The 12,049-nt window shown below is 40.0% G+C and overlaps 1 protein-coding gene across 1 annotated transcript in view; it reads left to right on the plus strand.

The window, feature by feature from the left end:
* The window catches only part of LOC126456049 (uncharacterized), a 65,729-nt gene that overhangs the window by 21,708 nt on the left and 31,972 nt on the right, over positions 1–12,049 (plus strand). Inside the window, exons 3-5 of the mRNA XM_050091804.1 lie at positions 4,283–4,555; positions 7,246–7,358; positions 8,462–8,629. Coding sequence (XP_049947761.1) covers positions 4,283–4,555; positions 7,246–7,358; positions 8,462–8,629 — 554 coding nt within the window. The remainder of the gene's footprint in view (positions 1–4,282; positions 4,556–7,245; positions 7,359–8,461; positions 8,630–12,049) is intronic.

A 12,049-nucleotide genomic window follows, 5' to 3' on the forward strand; every position in this document is an offset into this window, starting at 1 on the left:
CGCTTAAGAAAATGTTAAATGCGGGAAGATATGAACACATAGTAGGGCATTGTGTTCTGCGTACATGGGAGGAACAGTTCAGAGACGGTGACTGTGTCAGTATCATAATGGACTCTTATAGATCGGCACTTATGAGGCAGTTGTTTGTGGACATCCCTGAAATGCAGTGGCCTGTCGAAAGCCCCGATCTGAAACCAATGGAACACCTTTAGGATGAGTTAGATGATCGACCTCGCTCCACACCACAGAGTCCCAACGTCACTATCTTCTCTGGTGTCGCTCTTGAGGAAGAGTTGGCTGCCATTCCTCCACATGCATTCAGACAGCTCATTGAAAGTGTCACAAGCAAAGTTTAAGCGGTCCTAAAGGCAAAGGAGGGACGTACCCCATACGAATGTCCGCTAATAGGTATCCAGATACTTTTGATCAGATATTGCATGTGTCGGAAAGTTATCACCAGCGTATAGATGCGATCAAAAGAACTTTTGTGGCCTCACGACCAACATGATGAGTACACAATGCAGGTTTTCATCATCGGCATTTAGATCGCTGATGATTTTCGGTAAATGTGTATTAGGCTGTGGTTAGGCATGTTTCGGAGCCAAACGTTTCCTAATGGTCGAGACATCCTCAAACACTATAAAAAGTTCGTTACTTGATTATTGAACTTAAAGAAAATCAGCTACTGAGGAAATCTCCAGCATTAGCATACGAAATGTTAGTACAGAAACGTGTCTTGCAACATCAGATTTAACAAACTAAGTTAACATCGTGAAAAAATGTCGTTCCCGAGCAGCCAAAATCATTAAGAAGAAGTTTCAGAAAGCCTGGTTACGTACAGAAATTAAGCTGCAGTACAAACATAAAAAAGAACTTAACAGATACTATTACCAACTGCATATAGGGTTAATTAACGTTCTCCATCGATTGGAAATAAATTATATAGATGAATATGTTACCAGCTTATATACAAAATTTAGAACTGCACTAGATGCCAAGCATACAAAAGAACTTGAATATTTTAAAGAAAAACACCACAGTGCCCAGAACAATATAACTTCCAAAACACTCATTTTCTATGAAACAGTTATAAACAAAACCAACAAACACAGAACAAGCCTTACTGAATTGCGCTCTCAATCACAATATCAGGCCAGTGTTTAATCATCGTAACCTAAAAAGTCTCTTAGTAAATACAAAGAAAGCAGCATATATGATCACAAGAACAGATTGTCTTAGCACAGAATATTAATGAAATCATCCGTAATGAAAGGAAAGAAGCTGAACACTGCTCTAATACAGATTATGATGGAAACAAAGTGTTAAAACATATCTCACTGAACACAACGATACTGTTGTTAAGGCTGATAAAGGAAAGTCCATTCATTGTCCTTTACAAAAATTGTAACATTGCTAGGACTCTTAATTTTCTCGGAAAACAACATTACTAAATTGAACTGTGATCCAACCACCAAATTCCAGAAAAAATTAAAGAAAATGCTTAGCTAATGTAACTTCCTCCTATCTGATAGAGAAATTAAAAGTTGTGCATTAATGAAGCCCACTGCCCCCAAACTCAGAGCACAGCCAAAGGTCCACATATCTGGTTCTCCAGTGAGACCCGCTGTTAACTCTAAGAATAGTCCAGCACACGAAGTTTCCCAACTGTTAAATAATATCCTCAGAGAATTTTACACTTTTGTAACCACTTATTTAGTAAAAAATACACACTATCTCAGAGATTTCAGAATTGGTCGATCTATTTGAAGTACTGTCCTAAGCTACTTCTGATTTAATGATAAAATGTTTCAGTAGAAAGAAGGCTTTGGTAACATGTCAAGCGTCCTGGCTAACATATTAATCAACCACTTAGAAAACTAATTTTTTGAAGGGAAAATAAACTTGCTGAAAACATTGTTTAGTACATAAGATATGTGGATGACATACTACTCCCATTTGATGGCACAAAATATGAACTTGGTGAACTTCTCACATTATTCAGTTCCCTCCACAATAAAATAAAGTTTACAGTTGAACATGAAACTGACCATTCCATTAATTTCTTAGGCCTCACAATTGTTAATGAACAGCAAGAGCACAATTTTTACATTTACAGAAAACCAGCCTGCATTGATATCACAAAACATGAATCATCACACCATCTAAACACACACTAGTATGCTGCATTTGGATCTACGCTGAACAGGGCACACATTACTATTAAAACCCAAAGCCGTACCACAAGAAATTGATACCATCAAAGCAACTGCAAAAAATAACGGATATTCTGATAAATAAATTGAAAAACTATCAAACAAAATACAGGTTAACATCAGCAATAGAAGCACTACAGGAAAAAATCTGACACTGGACATATATTCACAAGCATTCCCTCTTTAGGCACAGCATTATAAAAATTTGTAACTTATTTAGAAACACCAATATTAAAATTTCTTTCTTTGTAAACAACAAACTGGGACACCACTTACCTCACACATACTGATGCCTTTACACTTAACCACTGAAATAAACTGCTACGTCGTACAAAGAAAAATTAATTAATTAGCTAACTTAACCTTTGACTTTGACACTAATAATACACGTACTGCACTTAAACTCTCTTTTGATTTTTTGTCCTGATGCATGCATTTTAAAATTTGTTACCTGTCTAATACAAAAATCTGTGAAACATTTGACTATAGATGAATATATTTTCTTCGTGGCTACCGTAAGGAGAGAACGGGTTACGTGCAGGATGAGTTGGCGGTCGGAGGTTTCCGTTTCTCCGGTTCTCAGAGAACGCCAGGTAAAGTCAGAGAAAACTGATACAACTCGCGATGAAGACGCCGTCTCTCGTGGCAGCTAAAATACTCACAGTCTCCTTAAGATTTTCTGGAGACACTTTCAGAATGAGAATGTTGAAGAACAGTGGCAGTATATCTTCTGACTAACAAACTGGTCGCTTAGGGAACGTCTTTAACGCACAAGCTGACGGAGAAATATTGAGCGTCGTTCGGACCGTGATATTAGCAGATTTGCCCAGTATTGTTAATTTGCGAAGAAGCCACTATGTATTGCTAAACACATTAATCATTTTACGAAGGTCATGAGATGCAACACCGAATAAAAGTTCGTAAACGATCTTTACCTTCTTTTCCACAAATTAAATTTTTAATTCTTGATAATTGCGATTACAAGTTTTATCTCCTTCGTGCTTCAAAATTGCTTCTATATGCAAACTTATCGGACCTCAAAAAAGCACAGTGTCCATTCGGCATTCCTTATCTCCAACAATTACAAAAAACATAGGTCCTTTTTTTTCTCAGCATAGAGCATTGTCGTCTCAATTACGGTAGCGCATCATCGCTGGTACTCGCAGCCGTAATATTACAATAATATTACATTACATAGAGACATTACACGTACATTATCAGACACGGATTAGGATAACATTCATACTAGCTAATCCGTACTACATACAGAAATTAAGCTAAATACTTGATTTGATAGAGCCATTACATCTCATAATACTTAAAGAAAAAGCTTTTGTAAACTTGTTCAAAGAACACAGTTAAGCAGTCACAATTTTTTTAATAATTTTAAGAGTTTATTTTTTCCTATTAATACAAGTATTTAATAACATAACGATTTCGTACAATATAGGCATACCATAAAATATGGGCACATTTATCACATTCACAGATATTTGTACTCGTACTGTGAATCACGTCTATGTAAATAATAATGTGTCACCTTGTAAATAATATCTGTGTATTAAAATGCAGCATCTTAACGGTCGGAATTCTTTGACTTGTTTGAATTATGTTCGAAAATGTGTTGCGCCAAAATGTTATGCAAATGTGCTGCTTAATAGTAAATGTATTTGTACATAAACATTCTCGAGAGCCATGCTAAGTTCCTTTTGGATTTATCAGTTTTATAAACTTATATTTCATAATGTGGCATTTTGTAATATAACAATATGATCTTACCAGTCCCAGAATAAAACGAAATGTGAAATTGATGTAGACTGTCAAAGTAACTGAAGATCAGTCCCAAGAGCTCGAAATGCATCGTGCATTTTAATAAAATCACGATTTGTGGCTGAAGGTGGTTGTTCTGTACTGAGGGCCCTTTGTGTTCCAGTAGACTTTTTTCTTATCTCTTGGACAAGAGAATTTCCTCCCAAAGCTACTGACGGCCTGGCCTGTTGTCAGCGGGGAACTGCTTTCTGCAGACACTGCCTAGCGCTGTGGCCTGTAGCTATTAGGGCTGTGCGCAGGCGGCGGACAGGCAGCTGCTGGGAGTGATGCGCCACTGGCTGCTGCTGGGAGATCTGGAGCCCCAGGAGATTCCGCAGCTGGCGCTGGACTCCAGCGTGACGCTGCTGTCTGGAAAACGTGCCGCTTCCGTCAGCTGGCTGGTGCGCTACGCTTATGGCTTGGGCGAGCGCCTCGTGGTTTCAGAGCCCGCTGCTTGGCAACAGGGAGAGCCCATGCCAGCGCCGCCGTCGCGCAACAACCTGCAGGGACTCGCCATCAAGGCTGGCATCGTGGTGAGTCAGCAAGACAAACGTTCTACCACCAGAACATCCGGACTCCCAGCCAGACTTATGCCTCCTCTACACAGAAATCCTAATCCTCTCGTCTTGTTACATCCATCCAACATCAACGTTTCTAATTGGCATCTATGAGTCTTTGAGTGTTAATTTAGTTGTATCTCTGCTGGTAAATTACTTGATAAAACTTTCTTGTCTATCAAACGTTTTTTATTCTAGTCTTTGATCACAATATCAATTCTTTTGACGATGACCGGCTAATGACCATCCTCAGATGTTTCCTACACCACGTCCTAAAGTGATAACGCTGTATTGGCATCGTGAAAACATAGAAATATACTCAGCACAGCATCGTCACATATATCTAAATAAGGTGCAGAATAGGCCACATCGTCCACACAGCCATTTTTGCAACTATTTCTATTGTTTGGCAAACATTGTATAAGAACGTCAGCTTAGATTTTAGGTAGTATAATGGGCAATTCTACGGTTTAGTAGATTATTATGGATCGCTCCAATTAGTTATTTAATATATAAATGGACTAAGGTGCGACACCTCCGTTAATAGAACATTTCTATATTGCAATAACTTTTATTTTTCGTGAATCATTGACATTAGGTTTAACCCACGAATATTTTATGCTATTGTTACATATATCATTAACATATTACTATACATCATAGTTTGATAATACAGGTTGATTCAAAAAGAATACCACAACTTTAAAAATGTGTATTTAATGAAAGAAACATAATATAACCTTCTGTTGTACATCATTACAAAGAGTATTTAAAAAGGTTTTTTTTCACTCAAAAACAAGTTCAGAGATGTTCAATATGGCCCCCTCCTGACACTCGAGCAATATCAACCGGATACTCCAACTCGTTCCACACTCTCTGTAGCATATCAGGCGTAACAGTTTGGATAGCTGCTGTTATTTCTCGTTTCAAATCATCAATGGTGGCTGGGAGAGGTGGCCGAAACACCATATCCTTAACATACCCCCATAAGAAAAAATCGCAGGGGGTAAGATCAGGGCTTCTTGGAGGCCAGTGATGAAATGCTCTGTCACGGGCTGCCTGGCGGCCGTCCAGAACTTTTCCCTTTGCACAAACACCCATTCTCTGTAAACTGTTTATACCAACGTTTAATACACCACCTATCAGGAGGTTTAACACCATACTTCGTTCGAAATGCACGCTGAGCAACTGTCGTCGATTCACTTCTGCCGTACTCAATAACACAAAAAGCTTTCTGTTGAGCGGTCGCCATCTTAGCATCAACTGACGCTGACGCCTAGTCAACAGCGCCTCAAGCGAACAAATGTACAACTAAATGAAACTTTATAGCTCCCTTAATTCCCTTTGCACAAACACCCATTCTCTGTAAACTGTTTATACCAACGTTTAATACACCACCTATCAGGAGGTTTAACACCATACTTCGTTCGAAATGCACGCTGAGCAACTGTCGTCGATTCACTTCTGCCGTACTCAATAACACAAAAAGCTTTCTGTTGAGCGGTCGCCATCTTAGCATCAACTGACGCTGACGCCTAGTCAACAGCGCCTCAAGCGAACAAATGTACAACTAAATGAAACTTTATAGCTCCCTTAATTCGCCGACAGATAGTGCTTAGCTCTGCCTTTTGTCGTTGCAGAGTTTTAAATTCCTAAAGTTGTGGTATTCTTTTTGAATCACCCTGTATTTAAGAACATAAGAGCTTTATCATGGAAGGCTTTGTTTAATAAAACATTTGGGCATTTTGTTTATCATCTCACAATTTTAAATGGATAACATTTAATTAGCATTGACATTTCAATAAGATAATAACCCCGCAGAAAACCTGAAAATGTCAGTGAAGAGTGACAGAAACAGGATTGTCACAGTGGATGCAGACTGACTGATGTGTTGACACATATAGTGTTGCTAATAGTTAAAAGTTAGTGCTGACATCTGCATGCTGAGATTATTGCATTGTTATGGGTGTTAATACCTATTCTAAATCCCAGTTTAAGATTGCTACGTAACAGCAAGCAAATTACCATATTCTTTTGAGACTGGGTGATTATAAAAACAGCTATAATGCTTAACATCCATAACGGTTTCTACCATACGTTATCCCATGTAGTGAGCTCTTGCAGATACACATATATGTGTTTGTGTTGTGAGTTTCTCCTCTGTAAAACAGATCTCAGTGATAAGTTACCAAAGGTTACGTGAATTTGTATCGTACTGTTAATGGGAGACACTCCAGGGGTGTTCTGGAACCTAAATAAGAGGGTTTTATGTTGTTGACGACAAAGAAGAAGGGTCAACATCCTCTTCAAAGATGGATCTCTGTCAGAACTGTCACATACTCTCACTCTATGAGATAATGAAAATAGGTGTGTTTAGCCCAGTACATTAGAGAGATGGTCTGCTGATCAAAAACATAAAGTTACTCTGTCTTCCTCTTGCCGGCAAAATGATGGTCGTAGGTGACGAAACTTCTTCCACAACAAGGATGTGCCTGTGTGTGTGTGTGTGTGTGTGTGTGTGTGTGTGTGTGTGCGTGCGTGCGCGCGCCCGCCAGTGTTTGTATGTAAGTGTGTGTGTGTTTTTCTATGTAGATGTATGTGTGTCAAATATATCGCTAAACGATCCTAGTAAGTGAGTAATATATGTCACACTTCACATTTGACAGAAACTGAACGACAATTTCTCACATTACGATGACCCCAGTTACCGCCATCTGGATACCTGGAGCAAGCTGTACTACGCCATATCCAAGGTAGCAGCTGCACGCCTCAACTACACGTGAGTACAGAATGATGCTGTAAACAGTCTTTTTAGCAAATCTTCCGGTATACGTTAGGTTCTCCTGTTCCCAACGATCTCGTTATCCACGGGGGAAGTAAAGACAAGCCTTCTCCCTTCCGTTTTTTGCTTGGCGCTTGATACATGATTGCCACGAAATAAGACGAACCATTTCTATCGTCTGTGGTTCACGAGTGAGAGAAATCAGGTGAAATGTTCTAGCGAGTGGAACTTTTCAGTTTCGTTGTCTTCAGAGGTGCTTTACTGTTTTGAAACAGCGCTAATGTCAATTTGCTATCGCTGTAATACACAAATGGTATGTGAGAAAACATTCCCCAAAGTAAAGATTTTATACGAATAAAAATTTGTTTACACATCACATAATTTCTGCACTGTATATTCTCAAATTTCTGCCCTGTATATAATCCCAATTACACGGTCGTACAACTACTATACATTACCTTGGGCCCTAACTGCAGTATATTGTACCGACGTCTCTACCTGCAGTGCAACGCTGCAGTTTTTAGGAGAGACAGTCATAGAGATGTCGGATGTTGTCTTTAGCGATTATGTTCTACACTACTTTCCTTTGTTGTCACATTAGTGAAGGTATGCTGCTGTCCTCGGATCATCAGGATTAGCATGTGCGCTTCCGTGAACCACTGATATCAACTCTGATACACAACGGGCATCTTATTCTGAAACTGTCGGGCAGTTTCTCATTAGAACTATTCACTGCTGCAAACCCGCATTAAGACATCAGTTTAGATCATTTAACTGTTCGAACTGTGCTTGTCAACACTATAGCGACATGTGCACAATATAAACAAAACCAATACGAAGCTCGAAACGACAGACCACACTTTCAGCAATCCAGATAAAGGCTTTATGGGCTGATCATTTTAATGCATATTTTGTGATTCCTACTCCGTCGACGACATGTCTTTAATTGTTGCTTACTGCTCTGTATCACTTTCATAAACAACTGTACATTTTTATTTGCGACTTTTCTGTTTACGTGCTTAATTAACAAGTTCAGGTGATCGCGCTAAGCTGTTCATCCAAATGGAGTCTTCATAACCTGTGAGTGTTGTCTCAAACAGGCACAACATCGTATTTGCGAACCAGTGGGGCATGCGAGTGTCCCCTGGGGTGTTCAACGGTCAGGTTGGTCAACTGCAGAGAGGCGAGATAGAGCTCGCCCTAGGATTCGCTCTACGCAGGGACCGCATCGACGTCATCGACTACACGACGCCGCCTGGACGATTTCAGTAAGTCTTTCCCAACTAAAGCTCTGTCGAGGCTATTTAAAAATCTCCACTCGTATACTTAATTTACAATTTTTTTTTTGTTTTCACTCTTCGATTACCTACCAGTTCTTTGCTATTTTATACTCCACAGAACCAGACTAGTGCTATTTTACAAAATTCCTGTCATAATAAACATGCGAACGCATTGATTCTTTTTGGTGTCATGTTTAAAAATATTTATTCGAAGAATTACGTAAACGGTGCAATTTGTGGTACCTCCACATTTGAAAGTACTTTACAGGTCATTAAAATAAAACATTGTAGTGTTCTGGAACGTTATAAAAGGTATCAGAACGCCGTGAATTTTTTGCGCTGTATTCAAAAGTAATTATCCAAAAGTTGCGTAAAGCAGCACTTTTGTAGATGGATAATTGGGTTACTGTACAATAGATGGAAGAATGCACAACGGAGACTCAAGTTATTTTCCACATCTACGTATTGTTCCATGATGGTTGTAAAGTGTCACAAGGCAGACAGGTAGGCTTTGGCAAGACCCAACTCGTTGACTGAGCATTCTGCTTGTTCGAGACAAGTCTCGTCTTGGCTGACTTCCAATGCGTTTGAGTACCAGCTCGACGTAAAAAGGTACGCATGCCGTGTTGCAAAACGTACATGGACACTACTGATGATCTAACTTACAATTTAAAGTGCACTTGCCAAGGAGGGATACCAAAGTAAAGGACATGATTCGCAAGTCTAATCTCGTCAAAAATCGTTTCTAAAACCGATATCAAAGTCAGCCAAACATTATAGCAGAACAAAACGTATAGCTACATCAAAGTTCACTTGAGTTTTTGACCATAGTTCCAATGAATACATTATACTTGCATTGGTTTAATTTTTCGCACTCCATAAGACAAGTAACTGTTAGAACGTCTTCAGTGCCTGTACGTGTGAGGAAAAAACTGCTGCACGGGCAGACAGTCAGTCAGGATGTAGCCTATGTCAGTTTATTGCAATGCACATCTCTTACTGCCCGAGAATGCCTATTACCCTCACCCTTAAAGCCTGACGGCCAGAAGCGGAACGTTGCCAACTCATCAATGTCACGTGACTGACTCATACTGTCACTGTACTCACGAGGAAAACTCGGCAAGTGGCATAACCAGATTTCCCAGAAACTTCGCTCAGTGGAGGAGGACTAAACACCTGTATCGGCTTATCTGTAAATATTCGACCGTTTCTGATAAAACGACTGTGAAAAATCACCGACTTAATATGTGTAGATGTCTCTTATGGGATGGTAAGCTCCGCCCGACTGGTGGCATAGTTGTTAGGGTTGCGGCCTCTCACTTTTACATCCCGTGTTCGAAATCCGATTATTTTTATTTATTTAATTTATTTTTTTCCTTTATCCTGCCATGTCCATGGAAGTTACTACGCGAATGTTTCTTATCAAGTCACAAAGGCGTTACATTAACTGTAATATCACAGCTGGGTTTGACAATAAGTGTCATACATTACTTGAATAATGTGTGTGTGTGTGTGTGTGTGTATGGTATTTTGTCCACAGCTCGTGGTCGTGCGGTAGCGTTCTCGCTTTCCGCGCCCGGGTTCGATTCCCGGCGGGGTCAGGGATTTTCTCTGCCTCGTGACGACTGGGTGTTGTGTGATGTCCTTAGGTTTGTTAGGTTTAAGTAGTTCTAGGGGACTGATGACCATCGATGTTAAGTCCCATAGTGCTCAGAGCCATTTTTTTTGTATGGTATTTTAGCGGTTACTATCATTTTAAATTCTCATATTCTTATACTATATTCTTATATCAGTTTTTGATTCTTACATTTTATTCTTATGTTTATTCTTGAGAAAGATTTCGTGCACTCCCTTGGATGATACCGATCCTAGGAACATACTAAACATAGAAATTCCGAACACCACGAGCATCTAATGAAGCATATTTGCCGCAGCGACATTTCTTAGTATGAATCTCACTCGGGAAAGAAACGTCGTTAACACTGCTGAAGAGTTCACGTGTTGGCAATAGTTTCACAGCCAAATCGTGCATACTGGATCAATCTTTTTAAAAGTGGCCCTTGCAGTTGATTACGAATCCAGATACACTGCAGGAATTTCACCGAAAACAATTTGAAATAATTTTTCCATTGTTTTAAATTCGTTCTCCAGACATATAATTACTTGACGAATAAGAAAAACGTTGCTTCAGTATACATTGGAAAGCATTCGTATATAAATCTTCTACAGTGATGGATAGATAAATGAAAAACAAAAATAACAATAGCTATCGTGTTTCGAACGCGAGGCGCAAAAGCGTGTATCCTTGACGCTAGTCACTGCGCCACTCTTTTTTTTTTTTTAACGCTAACCAATTTTACCACTCATTATACTGGCTATAAAGGAACCTGTAAAGAAGGAGTCTATTTGCTACCGCTGCAGGCGTCGGCACTTAATTACGCCTATTACAACAGTTCTACCTAAACTAAGAAAGAAGGAAAGGAAAGGGGGCAGAGGTAACAAATGTATGGATCAGAAGAAAATATTTTTTTTTTCCTCGGACATGTGGAGTGAAGTCCATGAAAGCCGTCCATAGCTGTGGAGAAATCCAAGCACGTCTTCTCGAAATAAAGAAGAATACCGTTGGAGGTCGCAGCATAAAAAAATCAGAAATAGTACATCAGATCAACTGCTCATTGCAGGGGCATTCCAACTGCACAGCAGGTCGTAGCAAGCACTCCAAAGGAAGCTGGAAAAGTATTGCCTATATTTCGGATTACAGACAACGATGCAATGTCGTATGTTCGCGTAAGTTCAAAAATCGAGAATACGCTTCTCGTCGGTCGCAAAAAGAGAAAGAGTAGAGCTGCAAGACGGCGGGCCTAATTCACAAATGAGTCTTTTCTGCGGGTCGTAAACATCATCTAGAAACATCGTTTGCGCTGTTATTCGGTCAGGAGCAGCACGTTTGAGAAATGCCAGAATTCGCTGGATCTAACGCCAGACGTCTACTGCCGGGCCACTCCGCTTCATTTGAACCTTTTTGCTTTTTAAAAGGCACTACCTGGAAAACTTTTACCGTCGTTTTCTCAGAAACGGTCGAGTATCCACGGCTAAGCTGAGACAGGTGTGAGCCGTGCGCGGCTCGTGTTCATGCCGTTTATTGTTTGTCATCTTCTACTACGGTACTGCCACCTCGTTTTCTTATTCCATTTACTGGCGTCACTGACTTCCTGTCTTACCTGTCCGTGAGTGGCAGCAGCGCTTATCGATATGTGCACTATCGTACCATCTCTGGAACGACCGATAGTATTTCCGGGTCGTCGTGTGTCGTGAGTTCAGTTGCGGGCGGACCTGCAGTGGAGCAAGTCGGGGACGGAGCACCAGTGAGGTGTAGAGATGGGGGATGCACTCTTGAACTAATTCATA

The sequence above is a fragment of the Schistocerca serialis genome, chromosome 2, assembly GCF_023864345.2.
Source record: "Schistocerca serialis cubense isolate TAMUIC-IGC-003099 chromosome 2, iqSchSeri2.2, whole genome shotgun sequence".
NCBI lineage: Eukaryota > Metazoa > Arthropoda > Insecta > Orthoptera > Acrididae > Schistocerca > Schistocerca serialis.